This window comes from Thunnus maccoyii, chromosome 5, assembly GCF_910596095.1.
Source record: "Thunnus maccoyii chromosome 5, fThuMac1.1, whole genome shotgun sequence".
Classification (NCBI taxonomy): Eukaryota; Metazoa; Chordata; class Actinopteri; order Scombriformes; family Scombridae; genus Thunnus; species Thunnus maccoyii.
The window spans coordinates 6,016,099-6,041,947 of record NC_056537.1 but is presented as its reverse complement, the minus strand read 5'-3'; the positions used below and the strand labels follow the sequence as shown (position 1 = coordinate 6,041,947).

The 25,849-nt window shown below is 40.5% G+C and overlaps 2 protein-coding genes across 2 annotated transcripts; both read left to right on the top strand.

Moving 5' to 3' along the window:
• Positions 1-3,103: 3,103 nt before the first annotated feature.
• On the top strand, positions 3,104-9,179 carry cav2 (caveolin 2). The gene is made up of 3 exons (XM_042413086.1): positions 3,104-3,255; positions 3,508-3,695; positions 6,078-9,179. Exons 1-3 carry the CDS (start codon positions 3,106-3,108, stop codon positions 6,226-6,228), a joined length of 489 nt encoding a protein of 162 aa, XP_042269020.1. The 5' UTR covers positions 3,104-3,105; the 3' UTR covers positions 6,229-9,179.
• Positions 9,180-12,239: 3,060 nt separating this feature from the next.
• Positions 12,240-24,053, top strand: cav1 (caveolin 1). The gene is made up of 3 exons (XM_042413011.1): positions 12,240-12,573; positions 13,540-13,707; positions 21,787-24,053. The coding sequence occupies exons 1-3, from the start codon at positions 12,538-12,540 to the stop codon at positions 22,126-22,128; spliced, it is 546 nt and encodes a 181-aa protein (XP_042268945.1). The 5' UTR covers positions 12,240-12,537; the 3' UTR covers positions 22,129-24,053.
• The last annotated feature ends 1,796 nt before the right edge of the window (positions 24,054-25,849 follow it).

Sequence of the window (25,849 nt, the reverse complement as noted above, 5' to 3'; positions counted from 1 at the left end):
ATCATCAGTGTACTCAGCAAATGTTACAGCAAACAGACTGTCAGAAGATATCTTTCATCAAAAGCTAACATTTTGGTCTGAGGGTAGCGCTATAAAAACACTCATGCAGAGTCCAAACTGTGAAGGATTCATGAATGTGCTCTCTATAATTCATGCAATCTCTTGTGTAAGTGAACATTGTGACCTGATGGTAGCCCTAGGTCACAAGCTAGCCAAATACATTCGAAATAATCATCTTGGTGATCCAGTCCAAGGTCAAGCAGTTACCAAAATCATTAGGAATCCTCTTCTTGTGACTACTCTTTAGTTTGGCCATTGTTGAAATATCTGACCACAGTGTTGACAGACTCAATGACCAACATCTCTGTCCTTATTAGGCTCTGCTGCTAGCACAGTAAACTCTAGCAAATATCATCAGTAACACAAACCAAAGACAATAATTTCCTCTGCTGCACTCCCTTTTACACACTCACATACTCTCATGTCAACACTGTCCCCCCCCCCACCCCGCCTCACCCTCAGGCCAGCCAGCCTGGTCCCACCCCTCCACCCCCCCTCTGCTGAATGCTTATCTGTCCTCTATGTGTTAATCCAGGAGGATTGTGGTGTTGTGTTGTCGCCATGCTCTGGACTGGGGATCACCCTGATTGCTCTGAATGCTCAGCATCCCTCTGTTCTGCCTGCTGTGTTTCTGCTTCGCTGTCACTCACTGTCCCCTGGCCTACTTTTTGTGTCTCTGTGTGTTATTTCCAGGGCCTGGTGTCTAAACAAAGGAGGGTGTTGTTTATAGGTTGCCCTTAAATAGGCAGGATGCTAGGCCTGCCGCATCAACAAATGAGATGCAAAAGTGCAGGACTGCAGGCAGACTGGCCTGTTAATAAGACAAACATTTTACAGAGGCAGAGCTGCTCTCGACTAGTAAAATTTAGATTTTACTAGTCAAGTTAAATTCAAATCTAAGAGCCAGTGATTTTAGGGCTACATGGTTATGTAATATTAGATTGAAGACCAGCGAGGAAGTCAGGTGGTAAAAGTGGAGGAAGCTGAGCTCAATCTCTTACTTGCAGAAAATGCAACGAAGCCAGTTAGCTAGGTTAGCTAGGCTAGCTAGGCTAGCTAGCATAGCTGATAATACAATTCAAAGAACTTTTCCATTTTAGTGCAATTCATAAATGTTTTAAAAACTACATTGCAGTTTATTTATGTTATATTTACAGTGTATGTTGAGTACAATTCATTTAACTTTTCTGAGGTTTGACAATTTGAAAAGCTGTGCTCTGAAAACTTTGGTTCTTTGGCCCTGCCCACTGTGTTTCTGCTTCCAGTTCCCTCCATGGATGATAACTGGACATGATGCAACTAATCAGCCTTGCTGCCAAGTTGCCCCAATGGGCCATGTAATGCTGCAACAGAATCATAAGCATTTTCTTCACAGACCAAAACTATAAAAGAGACATCTGTAAAACTGTTGACAGGACAACTCCAACCGCAAACATACAAGGTCATTTGTTAGTTTGTGTATTATGCTGTTTAAAATCATTAAGGTTGCATATTTGTAAAACTTTCCCAGAGCCTAGAAAAGCTATTTTTATATGTGTGATGTCATCTCTGTATAAAGTCCCGGGTCCTGGTTGAAGCCAAGGAAAGAGACACTAATGCGCATGTGCCAGTGGGTTTTACAACACAGAGGCAAAAGCAGGAGGAGAAAAAAAAAAAGTTTTTTGGCACATGCGCTGAATGAACACTATCTTTAGTATCCAGCTCTCATTATAGATGCATAGTTCCTTCACAATTCTTGAATTTCTATCTGCAGGGTATACCTGCACTACAGGTGTGGTATGCCACTTGAGTATATCCATTTCCAAGACTTTATACTCTACTTTACTACATTTCAGAGAGAAATATAGTATTAATTAATGATTTTTTACTTCAGTGCATGTTTCGCTCTAATAGATGTATCTGACAGTTGTAGTTGAGTTATTTTGTGGCTGAAATTTCATGAGATATTATGAGAACTTACAACATGAGATACTGTATATGTTTGCTGAGTAAAACTCAAAAAATATCCACTTTTTAGGAACTCTGAAATCAGACGTGTCAGAGTTTTAGAGAACTCTCTCCAACTATATGTGATACACACACACACACACGTGCACAAGCATATATGTTTACTCTCTGTCACATGTACTTTACACACCCTTCCACCCACACATTTTAAGAAAAACTTAAACCTGACATCACATGTAAAACAGGAATAACCCCCGCCTACCCTACACACGCACACTTACATACATGACTGCATCCCACAGTCTTATAATTTCCCACGTTTACACACATCATGTGTGTTGCTCACGGGTCACAGTGTCGGGTCAGTGCTCCGTCCTCGCCCGAGGAAGATGTCTCGCTGTTGTGGTTCCTGTTTAGACATCTGAAGACCTGCAGGTATTCCAACAATGTTGGCTGGTTACTGTGTTCAGAGCATGAAACAGCCAGAGAGCAATAAATCCAAAAAGCTAAAAAAAAAAAACAAAAAAAAAAAACAAATTTGTGGTAAATCAACTCAACAGGTAGAACAGTGTGTGCAACCATTGCAGGCCTTTATAGTTACAAAGCGCTGTGAAAATAAACTTTTGGGTGTTTCTTTCACAACACAAGACCTGGGAGGAAATTTTAACACCTTTTCTGCACAATATTTCAAATGCACAAATGGTTACATTTTCCAAAACATAATCTGTGTCAGAAATAGACTGTCTCAACTACATTCACCACTTTTTTGAAAACATTAGTGCTTAAGTTGTAAAAGAAAATTGCCTGCAGGTAGGGCTTCACTAATCACGCTTAATCACATGCTGATGGTTTGGTGTATTCGGCTGGACGCCTGGGCCTCCATGGCTTATGGAGACCAGTACGCTGCACAATAGTGTCAGTCATCACTGAGCTCTTGAAATGTTCTGGGGAAGTGACTTTGAGCTTGTTGTGTCTCCTCTGCCCCACACTGCGCTGCTTACCATACGGGGCGGGGTGGCGCTCAGTCCGGCGCACAGAGCGGAGCGCACCATCACCAGCTGCTCTCCCCGCACCGTCTGACCCGTCTGACTGGAAAACATGGGTCTGGAAAACGAGAAATCGGACACTAGTATAATTATGGACGAAGACGAGTTCAACAGATCGATAGAACCCATTCTGTCGAAGAAGGGGAAGGTGTACTCAGCGCCGCCGGACAGAGATCCAAACGATATCAACGCGCACTTGAAGGTAAAGTCTTTGTGTGTAATGAATCTTTAAAAGTGACACTACAGAAGGTCGCGGCTGTCAAGTAGAATAATCTACAGTTCACAACTAATGTGACCGTATTGTTTCCATGTAACAAACTGTGAGATCAGCACCGCGAATACCTGGAAGTAGCCGCCTGCGCGTTAATCCATCATCTCCAAACACATTGCTACCAGTGTTACTAACTCTTTGAAGCTCATTGTGCGCCCCTAACTTGTGTGAACCCCCCCACAGATTGGTTTCGAAGATGTCATCGCGGAGCCCCTCTCCTCTCACAGCTTCGACAGAGTGTGGATAGGAAGCCACGCCGTGTTTGAGCTGATCAAATTCATCTTTTACCGCCTGCTGACCACGCTGCTGGCGGTGCCCATGGCTTTCATCCTCGGACTGGTTTTCGGGGTGCTCAGCTGCATCCACATCTGGTAGGGAGAAGTTCTGCTCAACCTACAGGTTTTCTGTATGGTGATGTTTGCAGTCTGGCATATCTGGCACTGTGCCAAATGTAACCCTTATGAGAAACATGTGTATGTTTCAGAAAGTAGCACATCACATTAAGTGTCATAGGAGCATTAGAGTGAATCCATGAGGCATAAAACTAATCTAAAGTTTTATAAAGATGACCAATAAAATATGAGTTCCAGTAAATATATATGTAGGTGTAGTAATGCTACCAAAAGATACTGAAAAAAGTGCTGCAAACAGGCTATAAATTCCAATATAAACATTACATTAGTATTATAGTGATATGAAATTATATAAAACACTATTAAAGTATGATAATTCTAGTTAAAACTTTGTAGTTAGTCCCCATGTGGGAACATTAAAGAAACATTATGGGATTCCTCAGGGGCCGCTGTTACTTGCCTATATATTTGTTCTGACTCATAAGGCAAACATTGACACAAGTTATTTATACAGTTAACGTCACACGCGGTGCAATATTGAAAGATTTCGTCTGGGTTTTGTTTTTGTACCTTTATTTGGATGATTATGTCATGCTTATGTCAGCCATTTGCTCGTGCAAGGAGTCGAACCAGGTGCTTCCAGGTTTTAGAGAAAAAAATCAGGCGATTCATGCATGCATACGTTGTCAACCGCAACCAAAAGAGTCCATTTATTAACACTTGATGAAACAACATTTTACGCAAAGAAGTAAGCACTCTATGGAAAGTTGGAAGGAATGTCGAGTTCCACTGGTAGTGGAAAAAAAAAAAAAAAAAAAAACGCCTCATTGCCCCTTCGCCAGATTGCTGACATTCTCGCAGCAATAGAGGCCTATTTTCAGACCACAGTGGGACATTCTTCTGATGCAGATATAGGCTGTAGAGTTACTTTCGCATGACCTTTAACCTAGGTGAGGTCACAAGCTCGGGATGATTCCTTCAACCACGATGTTGAAGAAGGAAGTCACCGCGGGTATTCATCAATAGAGGACCGAGCGGTGACGCTGAGCTGGTCAATACATCTGGAATGTCAGGAAGGGAGACTGCACAGAGGGGTGCTACTTCAAAAGGAGAATACAGCTTTCACGACACACCTTCTCACTGTATGTAATACAATGGAGTGAAGTTCTGACGCTGTAAGATTACAATACGTTGCAGTTCTTTATAGAGGCATACAAACTACTTTACAGATAAGTAAATAAGGGTGGGTGATAGGATACCAAGTACCAGACATAAATTTAAATCGTGGATATTGGAACATAAACATATAGGTGTCAAAAATCATATAAAACACTATCTGGAGAATGTTTTTAAAATAGGGTTTATGCCTTTAATAACAATATAATCTTTGCTGAGGTTTGTTCTAATGTCTAAATTATTGTTAAGACGTGTTTTGTAAGCCATTCTGCAGAAATATCAGGAGTATCAACACAGATACAGATGCATAGAAATAGCTTTAAATCCCAGATATGTGACAAGAATGGAGAAGAAAAAGTCAGACTCACAGCACCTTGAGAACAGATGTTGACGCATATTCAATTATGTGTCCCTAGAATAAATATGGAAGACCGAAAGTACCTTCTTTGATAATAGCCACAGATATTTACACACTTATATTGTCACATTTTTGGATGCAAGGACAGAATGTTGGCCTAGTAGCTGTGGACTGAAAAGTCTCCAAACTATATTCATCAGCAGCATCCTTGAGCTAAGACCTGAACCTGCAGGACAACAGTCTCAATACTGTATGAACCAATAAACCAGCGAAATGTTGGAAAATTTAGTACAATTTGGTTCAACTCCAAAATAGAAGTGATAGAAAAGTTTTCAGTTTGAATTGCCACAATAAAGGCTTTATTTACAGCTAATTTAAACCCCTGAAAGTCTCAATCCTTCTCTGAGAGATCTTGCTAGGAATGGAAGTGTGATTTGTACAAACAACCCCTTAAAATTAAAGACTTCATGGCTACAAGGAGAGTCTGACCCCTGATTGCCAGCAGTTCCTCATGCTTAGAGAACCAGGCAGAATAAAAGAAGTCTGGGCTGATATTCAATAACATTTTATGGTGTGACAACACTATGGTTAAGGTTTGGTTGGGTTTAGGCACAAACATGACTTAATGAGGGTTAGGAAAAGAGCACGGTTTGGGCTACAATAAGTAATGGTCATGGTTACATTAATAATCATGTGGTTAAGTTTAGGGAACGATCTTGGTCATGATTTAAAGCAACCAACTCACCATATCCAACTTGTTTGTTTAACCAAGACCTAGTAAAACATTAGTCTCATGTAACCAATCGTCTTCTCTGTCAGTATAACTTATCAGTGACTGACTCTTAAATGACCTTTTGACCCTCCAGGTTGGTGATGCCCGTAGTCCAGAGCCTCTTGATGCTGTTACCGTCGGTCCAGGTGGTGTGGAGGAGCCTGACAGACATGTTCATAACGCCGCTCTTCTACAGCATGGGAAAGAGCCTGTCCTCCATTCAGGTTAAAACCACAGAGAACTGATGCAGACACCTCTCTGTCCCCAAGGAGGAAGAAATGTAGGACAAACTGGAGCCAAAGGAAAAAGGGGGTGAATGATACTTGTAGGGGGAATATGTGAGCTCTTTATAAAGTAAAACATAAACTCCTGCAGAATCCTGTGCAAAGGATTTACAACTGTAAGATTAAGATTTTATCAAAATGGTGACGTTAGTGTTTAGTTTATAAGACATCTTGGTCTCAATGCAGGTCATTCACTCTTGGTAATGTAAAAAGCGGAAAGACATTTGGGTTAAAACTGGACATTTTTACATGTCAACAAGTTAAATGTAACTGTTGTTTCACCTTAATTTAAATGAATATATTTCAATGTGTAGTTAGGACCTAATACATATTGAAATATAGTCATTTACATGCTGTTTAAATACCAGATATATGTACCAAATGTCTAAAAAATCTCACTTTTCAACCAAATTTAGACCTGTTTTAACCTAAATGCTGAGACATCATTTGACCTACAAATCAATTAATAGATGTATCTCTATAAGAACATAAATGGTCAATGATAAACATTTTTACTGTGTGGGACTTTATGAAGAGCTCATGTGCACCACCCAAAATGGAGTTGTTTTGCTGATTGTGACCAAAAAAAAAAATTCTTGTCATTCCATAACTTCGTACTGAGAGAGACGGAGTGTAACATTGTTGTCAAAGGCAAATATACTGCTGAGTTGCTGAGAGATGTAATATTTCTGCTTCTTTTTTATATGTTGTATATATTGCAGATAATTCAGCTAGAGGTTGAATGAAATGAACCGAATCAGAGTTCTGCTAGAGAGACGTTTATAAGGATTATTAAATACTAAGATGCAGCTTGTTGCTTATTTTATCTGCTGTGTTGATCTCAGTGCGTTGACAATAGGCTACTACCAGGCGCTCGCTTTGGTATGAATCTAATATAAATAAACTTAACATAGATTTAAAGATATTATTGAACATGGATTGGATATCATCAGAGAAGTGGCTGTCTAATTTATTATTTATATGCAATGACCAATTCTTTGTTTGGCAGCCATTTTTGGCATAATCTGACTTAAGAGGACTTCACTTGAGTAACTTCAGAGTGATGAAGGACACGTTTTGTACTGTGTTTAGTTGAAGCCTCGGTCGACCTGAGATTCCGGTACATGCTTATTTAATTGTTAAAGAAGTGCTTGTTGTTGGACGCCGCAATGCTGCTACAGTAGTTAGAAGGCTTTTTGATTTTCATTTACTTCCAGAGACAAACTTGCAGAAAAAATCAGACTTTTGCCCTTTTTTTTTTTGCTGTAGCGTAGATAGAGTTGAGTTTCAAGTACAAGCCTGCGCAGTTTCCTCTTGCTAACAGCTGTACAATCTGAACTTTAAATTTAGAGAGAAAGAGTGCCACAGTAACTGAGCTGACTGCCAGAAAATGGTGAAAAATATCTGTGTTTCCCAAAGCTCAAGATGACATCCTCACATGTCTTCTTCTGTCCTGACCAACAGTCTACTCAACTCAACACTAAGATATCCAGTCGACTATCATAGACGACATCAAAACAGATGCTGATTCATTTAATAATCGGCAACTAATGGATTAATCGACTAATCGTTCCAGCTCTAGTTTTGGCCAGTTGGTTGCAGAGGAACTCCACAACAAGCTGATAAACACACATCTCTGACATATTAAAGCTTTCCCAGATAACATATAAAGATGGGCCACTTTAGGCAATGATGCAGTGCTGCAAAATGGATCCAAGCCTGAAACAGCACAACATGTAAAATAGCAAATATGGCTGAAAAATCCCAAATCAAATGTGGGCCTTTTTTGGTAAAGATGTGGTGCTTTCACTGGATGTGGACCAGTTCTGCTTTATCTGGTTTGTTCTTGGTTGATATACGGCGTTGCTACGGCTTGCTTGCGGCCTAACTCTGGGAAACAGGAGCGGACCGCCCAAGTGCCATCATTCCACACGATACATGGGCCGGATCTGGGCCACAGCAAAATTGCTATCTGCAAACATCCAACAAGACACAGAGCAACACTGGCAGTCATTCGGACATGTGTTTCTGTGGTCCTTTTTACTCATGAGAACCATATCTGGCTATTAAGCTACTAGATGTTCCACTTTTGTTAGAATAAATTTGCTAACTTTGTCTGTCAGCTGTTGGGTGCTGGGCAGGTAGCGTACAGAGGGTTGATCTGCTACACTTTGAAACACAGCTGAGGAGAGAAACGGGACTGAAACATACAGTGAGCGTGCCATAAAACCAAAACTAATTAAGAAATATTAATTAGTGGAACTTTAACCTTACAGCCAAGACTGATCACAGGCTAATCGCCATGAAAAAAGATAGAACCGCCAATTAAGAGAGAGGTAAAAATGAACACTACTAAAATACACATCCACAATACAGATACATGAACTGCCTGTTTATTGAAGTCTGCAGATCGTAGGGGATTTTCGCCACCGATTTCTAAACAGCAGTCAGACACTGTATGATGTGATATTTGGATTCTAGCTGACAACTGAAGCTCAGTAGTCCCGTCAGAACGTTTTTAATCCTCGCATGGATGTCAGACTGCTGACAAGCTGCCAGCCAACATGCTTGTGTTCAGTTTTTCAGCTCTAAGAGGAAATTGAAGGTAGGGTTGCGCAATAGTGGAAGACACAGGTGTGTTGCTGCTAAAGCCTCTTCTCTCCCCTCCACAGCATGTAGCACTAACTAACCTCAGCTCAGCCGTTTAACTCTTTAAGTTATTTTTTTCCAAAGGTTGCGTATTTATTTTGGACAAAAATGTCATTACCTAACATTCATTAGTCAGTAAAAGTGTTTTCATTGTTTTTTAGCTGTTGCTTTACTCAGACTATTGATATACTCATTATAGGATGAACCTGCAAGCCAAATGTGTTTTTTCATGATCAAAATAAAAACAGTTGTACTCAAGGTAATTTTTCTGCATGTGTGGTTTTTTTCTTTCTGTCACAGGAGATCAGTGTGTTTGGAATATGCAGCTGAGTGCCAGAAAGGTCTCATAAATCTCTTTGCTGAGATTGCATAAGACACTTTCCTATACAGAGATGAGCTATGGGTCGATGGAACATGACCTGAGGCTTCGCTGTTAGACCTGCAGGCCTGCACAGCATCGCTACCTGTTCGATTCCCCTTACACAGAATATATTCGTTCATACAGGTGTATTTGCATATTTCTATATCAGTGATGTTCTGTACTCTATGTGTGAACAGTGCTGTGATACCGTTTCTACTGATACTATTACTACAGCTGCTTAAATGTCCTTAAGCAAAACCATGCTAATTATCTTTAGCGGTATAACAGTACAGAAGTCTTTTGTTCTCTGAGCTGAGCATCTCAGACACACCTTCTTTTTGTTTTTATCTGTCTTTTTTAAATGATGAAAAGACCCAGCTACAGTTCTCACCTTTACTTTTAACCATCTACAATAACATACAGTCCACAAGTGAGGAGGACGTGCTGCCTGAGAGGGTCAATTCAGGGTACCAAGTCCTTCACCCAGTATGCAAAACAGATATGTTCCATGTTTTCCTTTTTTTTTTTTTTTTTTTTCCAGTGTCGTGTTGTGCAGCAATGAAATTGGCCAATCACAACCCACTTTGAAATAAAACAGCATGTTGTTTTTCCAATACAAGTTAATTGAACACATTGACTTCACTTTTTTAACCTTTTATTTGTTCAGGGAAGTTTCACTGAGGGTTGGGGCCTTGCTCAAGGGCAGCTCAGACCCAACCCAGATTTATCCTTATGGTCCTTATGGCAACCTGACTTGTCTAACCTTTAGGCAGAGACTGTGTCAATGTCGACACGTAGGGTAAATTATTCTGCTGGGAGCCCTGACCTTTGACCTAAAGCCATTTAAAAATAAATGATTATAGCAGTAGTAAAGTTAATATGATAAGAAATGTAAATAATGTACAGCTACTTTTACTACAACTGTTACTTTATTCCTCATATTTCCTCCGATGCTCCCACTAATATTGTTGCTAATACTATTAACAAATCATTCTGTCACTGCTCTGACACATTTGCATGTTTTTGATAATCTAATCATAAACTTAAACCGCCTGAGCATGAAGTCCCGCAGATCTCGTCCTGCGATGCAACCACAGTTCACCCCTCGTGTTGTCATGCTCTGGTGCTGGTGGAGGCCTCAGGAAAACTCACATGTTGACAACACTTTTTACATGCCGGTGCCTGATGGATCCTAAACTCCAAAAGTCATGTCTGCTTGCAATCATCATGCACAGAGCGGTGAACTTTGACACCAAATTATTATGGAATCTATATGGTGCAAACAGCATATTTTAAGTATACTGTGCAATATGGTTACAGATATATAGAAGATAGTATGCAAAGATTTTAGCCTCAGGTCAAAAAGTCCTGATGTAATCTGTTCAGAAGCATAACATCTGTATGTGAAGCAGGTGTTCGTTTGGTTATTTTTGATCTGTTTTCAATGCCACACCCAATAAAGTAAAGAGTCGCGTGTTCGCCCTTGTTTGACTGGTACTTCAAAACAAGCAGAATCAGCAAATACAAGCCAATAAAATACGAACGGTTGAACGCAAACAATAAAAGTCTTTAACCCTTTAATATTCTCTATTTGGTGTGTGTTTGTTTATATAGAAAGCAGAAGAAAGACATGCACAATAGTTTTGGCTGATGCCTTCTTCAATGTGCAGGTTCAATAAGTCATTTGAAACAAAAAGTGTCATGAAGTAGTGAAAATAGAGCAGATTTCAAAAGAAAAGGTGTGGCAACACTGACTCAGAGATATTAAAGAACAATGTCACTGTAATATATAATATATAATCATTAATAAAAACATCTTTTGGGTTAGCAAGGTTAAGAAAAAATTATCTGGCACTTAAGTTTAAGAAAAACTGACTTTGACCACTAAACTTTTGTAAAATCTCAGTGCATCTGGACCCCAATATGTTCAAAAAAAATAACAACAACAAAATCGTTTTATTAATGATTTATAGTATCAACATTTATTTTATAACTGCAGACTTTATGGCTTATTAAAAGGTTCATGAAAGGTCCTGAGCATTTATAAACAGATTACAAACATTTATAACTGCATTATTACCAAATATATGACTGAACATCAGCAACACAACCTGGAAACCCACAAGTTGTTCTTATTATTTGATGTATAAAGCATTAGGAAATTATAAATAAAGCCATTAGATATATAATTTATACCACAGGACATCTAAGAATCAGTGACAGAATGAAGAAAACACACAACTTCATGTCAAAAGGAGTAACTCCTCATTGAACTGTGATGATCACTGAACCTGCTCAGTGCGCACGAGGAAAGGTGGGACCTCAGTGCATGTTACTCTTCTGCATTAAATAAAAAAATGCAAATGAGAACTCTACAAGGCCTGAAAACAACTTTTTTTTTTTTTTTAAGTGACGCTGTTTTATTTGAGGGTCACTCCCATCAGACACACCTACAAATTGCTCCTATTACACCTACTGTTTGAAAACAGCAGAGTGTGCCAGCTGGTGTTACTCCAAGGTGAGCCGATACAAAGAATGTAAACAGACCTGAGTGACCAGCATGGGTTCCCAACCTTGCAAAGCGGAAAACAACAGTTTGAGTGTTGCTAAACTCAGGTTCTTTAAAGCGTTGAAATATTATTAGAAACTTATTTTTCTGGGTGGTAGATGAAGCAACAGATGAGAGGATTCTGTATTTGCTGAAATACCTAAATGATTGGTTCTGACAACTTCTCTATTTTCTTATTTATACATGACTTGTGATTTGTGGTATATCATTCTTGATCTCCTCTATCCATCATAGGCACTTGAAATGGACTACCCCAGGGTATGGCAAGTATCCACACCTTGCCATTCCCAATTAACGCCCACATTTAACTGAACAAAAGGGTTTCTATACTCTGCCTTAATCCCCAAATAAAGTAATTCCACGCCAGTTACAACACCCCTTTAGCTTGAGATCACGTCAGTCTCTCCTCCAGCAGTGCAGGTTGCACTGTGGCTCTCCTGTCTCTGCTCACAGGTGACTCCGGAGCTGTGAAAACGCGCAGTGTGGGATCCGAGGAATCACCGAAGGTTTCCCTCACAGCTCTGGCATTAAATTCCGGTCACGCTCGGCGAAAAGGGCAGGAATTGTATCACTATAAGTCCCCGAGAAGAGCCCCGGTCCTCTCAGTTTCCCTCCACGCCTCCCACTCGGCTTTCTATATTGTCTACCTTGTCTGTTTCACTCCGCTTATCTCTTCAAACTTGAGGACAGCATGACAGGAGGACTGAAGGACGGCGAAACAGAAGAGGTACAGTATGGCTCTCCTCTACAGCTGGCACTATTTTTAGCTGAAAGTTTTTTATCTTACGCACATTTTTTCCTCATCCGGGAGCTGATTAAACTCGCTCATAATTCATATTACTGAAGAACATTTCGGTTTATTTAACGCCATTTCACAATCACAATCATTATCTTTTCCTGGCACCTAGTCATGAACGCTTCTCCCACACCAGCTGAGTGAATGTGAAGGACCATTCAGTATGCATTAGCATGTAGGGGTGAGATTTAACCAGCTCAAACTGTTACTGACAAAGTAACCGATTACTTTGTTTACTTTGTTTTGAGTTGAAGTTTTCGTGCGTAAAAGCCGGAGAGCAAACCCATAAACTTTCTCTAATGCAAGATTTCAGTTGTAAATCATGCACATACTATAACATTATCTAATTAAACCATATGGTTGTTAGTTTAAATCAAAATATGCTTGTTATGTTCACGGAGAACAGAGTAAGTCTGTAGGAACCAAATAGGTCTTTACGCACTGACTTTTGGAGCAATGGACATGGAAACCTGCCACATTTTTTACATGTTTCACTTAAATTTCAACATATATTCACAATGCTGGTTGTAAATATAGTTGATAATCCTTACTTCTTAAAAGATGTCAAAAATATATACAGAAAAAGACTCTTACAGGGAGCATTATTTTATGTTTGGGATATGCGCTTTTACGCATTTCTTGAAAATGCTGTCATGCTCACAGGCACTTGTTGAATCAACTGTATCATATTATGTTGAACTTCTCACTGGGTGGTGAGGACCCCTTGCGGATGGACTGAGGGGTGTGGTGCTTCATTTTCTATTCATTTAAACCCATCCCTGTTTGTGGGGCAGGCTGGTAACTCGCAGCTCCAGTCTCTCTCCCTCTCAGCGCACTGCACACTATCCCTCCTCCTCTTCACTCTCTTTTTCTTCTGCCTCCTCTGGATCCTGACAGGAATTTCTGCATTCGCCGTTCATCCGAAAACAAGGGAACATATACAAACCCAACAACAAAGACATGGACAACGACAGTCTGAACGAGAAGACGATGGAGGATGTCCACACCAAAGAGATCGACCTGGTCAACCGGGACCCCAAACGCATAAATGAAGACGTTGTCAAGGTGAGTCAAACCTGGAGGGCTGTTTGTTCACTTTTAAACTTAAACTTTAGGTTAAACCTGCATCTGTTGTGAGATTTCTCTCTACTCTCCTGTCAAGCTGAAACTATAACTTCACCTTAAATACCTCATGCAGAGTGTGCACTGTGTTTCTGCTCAGTGGAGCCGCCTGATAATCCCAGTAAACTGAAATAAACTTATGGTGACTGTGCTGGAGGGTAGGAGCTGTCAAACTGGCGTTATGCGCGGCTGTGAGTGAGTGAGTGAGAGGCGCACGGCGGTTCCTCTGCGCACTGTATTGCGCGCAGTGGTTCCAGCCGTGTCCCCCCTCAGTGACTTTCCCCTATTAGGGAAATGCTTCTCAGCTCATTGAGGCGATACAATGGAGAGCTATCGTATACGTAAATATCTGTGCGTCTGTTTGAGCGATGGACATGAATACTTGAACATCCTCACAGAGGAAACATTACGAATTTCCTGTTGTTGGAACACACATTTCCCCACCGTCTTTATTGCACACGCCTTTCTGTTGGGAAAGTAGAATTCTTTCCATAAGAAAGAAGTCTGTCCGCGTAAATACCGAGTGTTTATTTTTTGAGAGGAGTTAGCAGAGGGAGACGGTTTGTAGCAGCAGAGGAGTGGTGCGCTGGAAGCCACCTGACGCGTCTGCATGGTAGTGGGGGAGCCCGGCCGCGCTGTTCTCCAGCTGGGGCAGGTTTTTCCATCAGAGTGGGGTCAAACAGCTCGCTGCGTGGAACAGGAGGGGTCAGCTCTTTGAAATGCCTGAACTCTGCCTTGTTAAAACAGGGAAACACCCAAGTAGCTGGTTAAGTCTGAAGGGATATCCCTCACCACTCCCCATCCCTCCTCCCTCCTTTCCTCCCATTCTACACTTCTCCTTACTCCCTCCCTTCATGCTTGCAGTTGCGTCAGTGGAGCAAATGTCCATGTGTTCTTCATTGGCTGCATCAGCTCTCAAATTATAATTGACATTTTGGAAAGATCCTCCTCAATAAACGGCTTCTTAGTAGTTCAGTTGATTCTTGTCATGTTTTGATCAAAAATACATATAAACAGAATAAAGTAAACAATGCATGTAATGAATACTCTTAAAAACAGTGATATATGTACATACTTGGTGTAAAAGTGTGATTTACTGAAAGTGAGATAAATTACATGTGAAATGTGAGTTTTATCACATGCAAAATGTCCAGAAATCACATTTAACTATAGCTGAATGTATCACAGGTGAGATGCTGTTTCACATGAGATGTCTTGTATTTTACATGCCAGATATCTGCAATTCATGTGCATTTATCATGTGAATTTATCCCGAATGTGCCAATATGTGTGAAGCGGTTCTCCACGTGTGATAAAAATGTTAAATATACTTCACATGTCACACATTTACATAGGTTTGTAAGGGAAAGAAGGTCAATTTGGTGTAAAAATAAAGAAAACGCAAAGCATGTCTTGCTTATGACCAGCAGATATAGTGTTTAGACTCATTCTTCTTCCAGTTCTGCCACATGTCTGTTTTACCAAGGAGAGTTTGAAGAAGCTCCTTTCTTTGAAGAGAAGGAAAGACCTGGATTTTAGGGGTAAATTTAGGGAAAAGGTCGTCCTTTTGGACTTTTCCAGTTGTCTGTGTCTGTCTCTACTTCGTCTATCACTCTATTCTCTCTCTCTCTCTGTGTCTGTCTCTCTCCTTTCTCCTCCACTGTGACAGTGAGTCAGACTCTCCGTCCAGTCTCAGAATAGAATACAGCTTTATGATTGTCCTGCCCCTCTCTAATCAACTCAGCAGACGGCTGGTGAAATTATCTGAGGTCACATGTGCGTACACTGTAAAAATTAAAACCTCTGTGATGAGCCGTCAAGAGGCTGAGAAACTTCTTTTGTAATTCTGAGCTACTTGTACTTATAATTCAAAAACAACTCCAGCTTACTGTCACACTTTTTACACATTTATTCAACAGCTATAGCCACTTACTTGCTGTTACTTTACAGATTAAGATCAAACATGTATAATGAGCATATAATTTACACTGTAAATTAAACTACAGAATAGTACATAAGATCACTGTCAGTCAATTTTGGCATCAAAATGCAACTTGCATTACAATGCATCATTAATGATAATCCAATATTTATTATATTCAATGTAAAGACTGTTAGGGGCCACATAATAAGCACTTTTGATAATCTAAGTACATCTTTGTGATAATATTTACGTACATTTACATGAAATTTTAAATGCTGAACTTGTAATGGAGTGTTTTTACAGTATAGGTATATAGGTATACAGTATATATTACATTATGGTAGTATTTGAATACTTCATCCACCACTGTTGGTAACTATACTGTTAAGAAAGCCAGACATTTCCTTAAGAAATCCCCTCATACAGGCTTAACAAACCCTGACTTAGCCCCCCTAACCCCCCTAGCATTTCAAGCCACCTGTGACACATGTGGAGAACATTTTTTTGGTTTATTTTCCATCGTGAGGAACCCAAAGGTGCTAAGTGTCTCCCTATGGATCTGAGAATAAACTCTGATGAGCCTGTACTTTTTACAGTGTGCTGTATACTGCATTTCCAAGGTGCTGTGAGGTCAATGTAACAGTTATGCCAAGTGGAAGCGTGTGTTTGGTGTGCCCCAATGAAAAGCACAAGCAGGGAATCCCCTCCAGCAACCCTCCCCCCAAAACCAACACACACACACACACACTCACTACTCACACTTAAATGTGTATAGCGTGCATTCAGGCGTTCTGTATGTAGCGCACACACACACACACGCACACACACAACGGTGCATTCTTGTAATCCAAGGTATACACGCTGTTCTCCTGTAGCTGCTACAGCTGGTCTCAATCACCTGGCCACATCAAACAAGTTCCATTACTGACATGCATGTGGAGTTTACCCTGCAAAGGGAGTTTTTTTTTCCTCCAGTGAAGTTGTGGGTCTTTATATAGCAGAGAGGAAGGGCTCCAGCCCGGCAGTCAGAGGAGTGAAAATGCCCCCACTGGAGGAAATTTTTGAGAGGGAGTTGTGAGAAGTTTGAGCTCCGGCAGTAGAAACAAAAGGATCGGAACTATAAAGCCTATGTTTGGTTGGCTGTTCATCATATTTTTACTTGACCACCTCCTTCTGGGATATTTTTTTTTGTGATTATAGATTATTTTCATCGTTGTGTTGAAATCTCATACCTCTAGTCGTTATCATTTCTGTAATTTTTTATCACAACTGAAGGCTTACACACTGCTCTGTGCGATGACGCATCTGGTGCTAATGCAAATCTTCAAACTCAGTGCATTGGGATTTGTTTCCATGCAAATGTCATGTAAATTTAAAACAAGACAATGGCGATACTGCAAAAATATATACAGAAGGTGTGTTGCATCACAAAAAATAATTAAAGGGGTTTTTACAGATTTGTTTAAACTTTTAAACTATGATATAATTGGCTGGTCATTGCATCTTTTGTAAAGGTCAAAACAGGAATGAATCAAAAAAGCAACTACTTAACTACTTTGGAGTAAAAACAATCCTCGGTCCATGTCTGTCAGTGACAAATGACTGCTGCCAATCATCCTAATCTGTCTCCTGAACCAAACCAAACATTTCCCCTGACTACCAAAGCCCTCGATCCAACAAAAGAGTCCATTAACGTGGCACACTCTGACCTCCTCCTGGGACCTGCTTTGCCTATTCAAGCATGGTGCAGCCTGAAGATAGAGCTCTGGAAATAGCACATTGCCTTATTTACTCAATACTACTGTTGCCTTGCCAACTGGTCACATGCTGACCCCGAGACTCCATTGTTTCATATCAAACCTCTGACGGGACCACAGAGGATCCTCACTCATGTCTCAGCACAACTGCTGTGCTGCTGCAGTAAAAGGACAAGACGTTTTAGTATCCTGCTCTAAATGCTTTTTGTAATGTGAATGCTCACTTTGTTGATTTTCTCCAATAACGGTTGAAGTTAGAGGACACAGTTTGCAATTTTTGACTTATTTGACATCATGTTGGAGTAAATGGAAATTTCTGTGTGATTTATTCCTCACAATCTTGCCAAAATCCAAATTAACAACAGAGTATTTTAACAGAATAACAACCTCTTCTTAAGGAAGCATAAAATGACACTGTTGAAATTGTAAGATGATGATTTTTTTTAATACAGACTGTTAATAAAGCACCACATATCAGGTAATGATGATGATTTTCTTCATGTTACCTACAGAGCAGCATTTTAGAAAACTAAAAAACCTGGAAAGTAAAGCACACCAAACAGCTTCACTTTATGAAGTAAAAAATCTCCACCGTCCTGCTGTGGCTGTGTTTGTGCCTCTCTGCAGAAGGCTCTCATTTAGTCTCAATCAAAGTTCTGGAAACTGGCGCAGAGTTGGTCCACTTTAAAATTTGTAGCTGTGGAAAAATTAAATGGACGCCGCACTGGTTTTGTGGCTGCAGTCAGATTTATATTATAAGGCTGTAGTGAGCTCCACCAGTGCTGTGAGGGAGGCTTTATGCAGCCTGCTTGGAGTAAAAGAATTGGACTCACAAGCTGCTGTTTCAAGGCAAAAAAAAAAAAAAAAAAATCTCTACTGGGATACTTGAGGATCTGTGTTCCAAAATAAGATGTCCAGGACATGACATTCACTCTTACATAATGAATAACAGCAATAAATTAAACCCTAAAATGTGTTTTATACTCTGTATTCACCATACTTTAGAGATTTTGAATTGTGAACGTTGGAATTATATAGCGTATATTATATTAGATATTTGTAGTGTTAGGATTTGGGTGCTTATGTTGAGTTATACATGCAATTCATGAGTCATCAACTACTTTTTCTATGCAACTGAGTTTTTAAAGTTTTATTTTCTTAGAACAAGTGATACAAATTCAAATCCTTCACGTGTTTTCTAAAATCTTTTAACTGTTTTCTAGAGTTGTCTTTTTTTTCTTGTTCAAGATATAGACACAGATATTTTCTTTATTTTTTTAAAGCATTAGTTCAACATTTTGGGAACTATGCTTAGCCATTTCCTTGGTTAGCCATTTCCTTGCTTAGCCAAGATCAGAGAATCAATACCACTCTTAAATTTTAAAGCTGGAGTTGGGAGAAGGTAAACTTAGCTTAGCATAAAGACTGGAACTTTGCTCTGTCCAACAGTAAGGAAAATCCAGCCACCAGCACCTCTAAAGCTTACTTATTAACACGTTATCAGCGTTTCCTGTCATCTAAACAAAAAACGAAATGTAAACACGACAAGTTGTGGTTTTATGGGGGGAAGTCACTATACCCAGCGAACAAATAGTCCAATGTAAAGGTGCTGGTCAGCAGATTTTGCTACCTTTAGACAGAGCCAGGCTAGCTGCTTCCCCCTGTTTCATGTCTTTATGCTAAGCTATGCTAACTATCTGCTAGTTCCAGCTTCTTATTTAACAGACAGATATGAGAGATCCTCTGATCTAACTCTTTGCAAGAGAGCAAATCTCCAAATGTCAAACTTTTCTTTAACAGATGAAGAGTTTTGCAGTCTTCAATTCTGATAATTATCTCTATTCAAACATGGTTTCAGAGAACAAAAATATGACACCATGTTCAGTTTGAAAACTGAAATCAACAATGGTAAAAATAAGCTATAATGTCTTTTTGTCTGATGTCAGCAAGCGGTTTGTGTAAGTGGGCGTCACATCCTCCAGGCAGTGGACAGTATCTAAGGACGAAGCACTTTTCCATTTCACCGTCAGTGTGACACTGGATAATATCTGCATGACTTATAGATATTACCCCATTACCCCTCAGTAACTCAACTGGTCTGTTAGACAAGACACAGTCTCCAAGTACTTGTAAAATAAATATTGAAACTGTGCTCATAAGCCGGTGTAGAACATGAGAGGGACGGTCTGCATTGTGTTTACAGTGTGCAAGTTGCCACCAGTCGGGTCACGGACAGTTGCACAGATCGTCCCATTTAAAGGCCCAAGAAATGTGTTTACAGTGAGGAGAAGCACAATGTCCTGGCTAACCTTAATGGGAGGTGGAGGAAAAGAAGGAGGGTCCCACAGATCCCTTGTCATAGGGAATGTTGATATGGATGTTATAGGGGGAAGATGATAAACCTTGAGTATCAGTAGGTTTATTCCTGTTTATTCCACACCAAACCAGAAATGTGAAACACATCCATTGCTCTGCACCACAAGATTTTTTCCAGAGAAAGACACATTGAGTGTATAGAATAGCAGATGTAAAAGCTTCTAGGACCAAGCAGCCAACGTTCTGACAATGTTTTATTGGCTACATCCTGTCCATCTGTGGCCAACATTCTACCTCAAAATAGTTGAAATTTCGTTTGTCCGTTTTGATCCAGATTTAGCCTCAAATATGATCTCTTTTATACATTTATCTATCAGCAAATCATCTTTACATACAACCTCAAGTACTCAAGAACTAACGCCTTAAAAAGTCTCCAGTATTTCTGATGAACTGTAATCTATCTATCTATCTATTTAGTGGTGTGAAGACTAAAATCCTCACGTTGATTTGCAAGAAGCAAAGCAGATGCCAGAGATAGTGTGTGAAGCAATCAGTATTTTGGGTGGGGCAGATGTCGGCGGTTAGACTGTACCAGTCACTGCGAGGGGAAATGTAAATCTTGTAAGGAATCCCCCCCACCCTCTTCTCCATCTCTGCAAACTGACACATCAACAGGGAGTGAAGTAGCTGATTTATGTGGAAATAATGAGTTCAGATTCTAAAGACTGCAAAGTTTTCATTTGCGCCATATCGGGCCTCTTATGAAATACTATTGACGAGTTATGAAGTGAATGTTGGGGTACTGGCTGTCTCTGTTTACTGGAACAGTACAAGTTGCTTTTTGTGAGTGGTGGTTACTAGTGTTTTTTTTACCTCTAGTGCGTAGACTGTATATAAAGACAGACGTAGCGATGTGTGATGTCACCCATTGGTTTGCATTGTAGCCTGTTTGAAGTCCAGAGTGGATGCTTATCGTTGACGCAATCTTTTCTGTTTGGAGTCAGAACCTTCCTAATAAGGAGTGCCTCAGACCACAGATAACGCTAGCTTACTGGGAACACACACACACACACACACACAGCAGACATCAAAACCACTATTAAGTCTTCAAATCTTATTATAATTTCCAAAATGGCCACCAGCACACTTATTAGAGGGCCTGAATTTAGACTTTTTTTCCAGAACTAGCACTCTTTGAAGAAAATGATTGACTTCTAGAGAGAAGTTGAGGCTTTTTGAATGGGAGTCAGTTTGTGTCAGCATCCAGTGAACATCTGTTGCATTGCACTTTAAGGTACTTCCACACACAGTTTCAGTTTCAAGCTGTGGTAGTTGCTACTTGCTATATACAGTGTTATCAATCCATGGTAGTTTCAGTTGAACACAACAAGGTTTTAAGATATCCATCTAGTTCTGCTGCCACCCAAAGTTAATGTGGGTAAACGAAATTTCATTTGTCCTCTTCAAAGCGTTTAAAAATTACATTTGATCAACTCAATGGAAAATACATTGTGGTAATTCAGCCAGAGAACTAAAGTCAGGCTTGCATTAGCAAATTGGCAACAGCTGTTAAATTCATTCTTCCAGGTCATTTATCAGCTACTTGGCTATCAGCTGACTAGTAGCATCCAATCAAATTCATACAAGCGTAGAGAATAGCCATTAAAACCTGACCCATTACTGATGCTATCACTCTGCTGATTCACACAGACTCCTCCTCGTGTTTTTAGTTTTGCTAACCCTGGATTTGATGTTTATGTATGTTGGTTAAGGGGTAATTAGTCCTCTCAGCAGACTCCCAGTTGCTGCTTGGATTTTTTTTTAGAGCTGCCTAAAAGAGCAGAGCCTTTTTTTGCCAAATCTAACTATAACCTTTGCCGTAAATGCCACTCTTTTTGTCAACAATTCATTTGTTTATTCATTCCATCGAACAATGATACTGTTGGCTCTATAATACATAAATCTGGACCTGAAAGAAGTGTTTTTGCCAACATGTTCTTACTCATATTCTGCCTTTCTTCTCAGGTGGACTTTGAGGACGTTATCGCCGAGCCTGCAGGGACCTACAGCTTCGACGGCGTGTGGAAAGCGAGCTTCACCACCTTCACCGTCACCAAGTACTGGTGCTACCGGCTGCTGACGGCGCTGATCGGCATCCCCCTGGCGCTGGTCTGGGGAATCTTCTTTGCCATCCTGTCCTTCGTGCACATCTGGGCTGTGGTGCCATGCGTCAAGAGCTACCTGATCGAGATCCAGTGCGTCAGTCGCGTCTACTCCATCTGCGTGCACACCTTCTGCGACCCGCTGTTCGAGGCCGTGGGCAAATGCCTCAGCAGCATCCGAATGCGCATAACCAAGGAGATGTAATGTCCAAAAAGAGGAAGAGGAGGATTAACGGAAAGAGGGGAGGGAGGATTGTAGGGCTGGAGCAACACAGATGGAGGGAAAAGTCAGAACAGAAAAAAAGAAGAAGAAGAAGAAAAAAAAGACCTCTGGGAAATGAGAGGTGAGACGTTTCCGGAGTTGGGCGGGGGATGTTTGGAGATGAGGGGGTGTGGTCACACAGCACCTGGTCCCGCCTCTTTCTACCAGCTGTTTTTTTCTCTCCAGTACTGGTGTAACCAAACAGGGCACAGGAAATCAAAGGGTCGCTCTATGGGGGTGGGGAGGGGGGGTTGTTGTTTTGTTTGTGTTCTAGATTTTTTTATTCTTCACTGTTAATTTTCTCTAGCAAGCAACCGAGCTCCAAACTAGTTTTTTTTGTTAGTTTTGCCACATGATGTAAATTCCTTCCATTTTTACCGTTTCTGTGGATAGCTTATCACTTTATTGATTCATGTGAAGGGAGGATGTCAGGGTGTATCACTGTCTTCTCTCGCGCTTGTTTGTGTTTGTTTTTGGAGCCGCTGGGCCGGGCCGGATGGTTGGATGTCAGCGTTGGCCAGGTCAAAGCAGATGAGCGCTGCCAAATTCCATCTGACTCAGCAAAAACAAAACAACCCCCAATCCGCACCACACAGCCACGCCCTCCCTCTGCCCCCCCTGACCTCCAACCCCCAAAACCAACCTCCCAGCCTCCCCCCCCCCCACCCCCACCCCCCTCCGCCTGGCTTTCCAGCAGTCTGACACACTGAACCTGCCCTTTTTCCTGCATGCCACCTGCGTCGCCTTGCCAGCAACTCGCCGTCCGCCACCGTCACGCCCGCCATGCTGCCTGCTGAGGCAGAAATGATCCGCACCTCTGCATCTCAGCTCACTTGCTCTCTGCATCAGCTTCCCTACTTTGCCTCCACCTCGAAAAAAAAAACATTTTTCAGAGCAGGTTTCATCACAATCATCCTCATGAGCACATGAGTGTGTGACAGAGAATGTTAGCATCTGGATTTCACTTTTTTATTTTTGTTTTTTTGTTTTTTTCTTCAGAGCAACGTACGCCTGTCCTTTATCAGTGAGGCTTAAGGCTTTTAAATGCACACATCATAGTTCCATGTGCTTTTTTTCTACAGTATAAATATGAAGAACTTGAGGGGTTAATTTCAATGCCATTGTTTTGATGTCCTATATGTACTGTATGGGTGTTTATGCAGAAGATAAGCCCTGATAAAACTTAAGCTATGGCCTCATTCCAGTGCACTAATCTATGGGAAAGTATTGTTAGTGAATAGCACTAATGTAAATCTCCTTTCTATATAACTCATCTGCAAAAGGTAGTAGAGTACTAACATTTACTTTTGCACACTTTGCACTTAGAGCGTGCAGTTACGAGCTTGTGTGGAAGTTTTTCTTATGCACTGTGGTACTTACACAGGTTAATGCATTGGAATAAAGACAATATGAGGTGGAATGTGTGATTTTTATTTTTGTTATCTGGTCATAATTTTGCACCCTCCCCCTGTTTTTGTCTTTTGTTTTCTTGATTCTCCCCTGATGAGTTTGTTCCGCTTCCCCAACTTTTTGACTGTGGACACAATGCTGAAAAGCATCAAGCTGACACCTCCCACCCCAGAGATGGGTGAAGGGATGGATGGATGAGGGGGGGGAGGGGGGGGTTTCTGTGATGGGCTGGGGTGGGGAGGGTTATGTTTTATCAAGACACTTAAGCACGCTTTGACTCCGTCACCTTCAGTCTACCTGCTGTCTTCTCACAGGGATGGTAATATCATAGCACCTGTTTCTTGAATTGAGTTTTTTAAGCTCTAAAGGTGATATTTTTATAAGAAATTATTATTTTTTCCTTCCTTGCTTTTACTGTACAATACCACGCTGTGCACATTAAAATTTAATATAATCCAGTGTGCATTTGTTTATGTTTTTTTAATCCACGCTGTAAGTGATCATTAGCATGTGTTTCTCCATCATGAAATCAGATATTAACTGTGGATTTTTTTGTTCTTTTTTTACTTGTGATGATGAGTCATAGCGGACATAATTGTGTAATGATTCACAGTAGATACTGGTTTCATTCATCTGTGCTGCAGGAACCAGCCAGCTGAAGCTACTTGTGGAAAAAACACATAACATAACATAACATAAGAATGAAGCTGGAGCACAGCGGCTGAAAGATCATTCCCAGCAGCAGTGCCCTCCAAACCTTCACTAGCATTTATATGAGTCAGTGACAGTAAGGCCTAATGCCTGCAGGGTTGCTCATAGCATTTTTTTTTCCAACCCTGGCACAGCATTTCCATGGTTACATGAGAAACAAATAAAAACGTTGGGCAATGCTCATGAGACTGATTTCAAGTCTCTTGACTGTATTCAAGTTAATTTACACCAAAAACAGGCACATAAATACACAGCCTGAGACAAGCATTCACTGTAAACTGTATTGTTCAACAGTAACATGTTGAGAATGAAGTCAAGTCGACTTAACAGTGGTTCATTGTTTATCATCAAGGGTGATTTTTAAAGATAAAGTGGATACAGTAGAAAAATGGTACAGACGAGCTGTTTAATGCTGCCTCCAGGTAGTAACCTGGCTACAGTTTACGCTTCCCATATACAGTATCAGTCAAGAGTTTGAACACACCTTCTCTTTCCCTTGAATGAAAAAGTTTGTCCAACTGGTTATGTATTTTCATAACATTTGAGTCACAGAGGCCAAAAGTATGTAGACACCCAGACATTACGCATATATTCATTCGATGAGCGTTTCATTCCAAAACAGCTGCAAAACCAGCTTTCACTCTTCTAGTTTCAGGCTTTTTACCAGATATTGGAGCCTGGCTACTGGGCTCTGTGCAGACCAGTCAAGTTCTTCCGCACCAAACTGGGATAGACTTTCCTTTATGGACCTGGCTGTGCACTGCGGTATTGTCATGTTGAAACAGGAAAGGGACAAAGTTGGAAGCACTATTGTCTAAAAATATCATTGTATGCTGTAGCATTAAGATTTCCCTTAAGTGAAACTAACCCAAACCATAAAAAAAACAGCCCTGGACTAAAAGTACACAGAAGTATATGGAATGTCCACATACTTTTGGCTGTTTAGTGTAAGAATTTCCAAAATCCTCACAGACTTCTCAGTCAGTCTGGATGAAAAATATTCCATCTGCTGCACAATAAAAAGACTTGTCTCTCAAGATGCAATTTTATCTCTCAATCTGAGCAAAGCCAGTAGCCAAAGTGACATATCTTGCTCAGTTTACAAAACTGAAGGTTTTATTATAGTGTACATTTGTATATATTAATAATTTTAGGCTAATTTTTCTTTAATTGTACAAAGCAGGTGAGGAGATACAGCCCCCTTTCTTCCTCTTTAATGTGCAAGGGATAGAATATTTTTTATCCAGATGGGCCAAAGTTTTTAACAGTGGAAATATCTTAAAACTATGATAAACAACATGAATGCTGGGCCTATCCAGCGTTATGTAAGCGAATAATATAGACAAATTTCAACATGGTAATACTAAATCACAAATAAGATGCTGGGAGAATGGAAAGACAGAAAGCAAAAGGAAAAACTGATTAAAGAAAGAAGGAAAAACAGCTTGTGGAATCTTCTGAACACCCAAAAAATATCAAACTAAAAGTGGCTTTTGTACAGACAGACACGACCTCAACAGTCTGCACTCAGACACTCAGACAG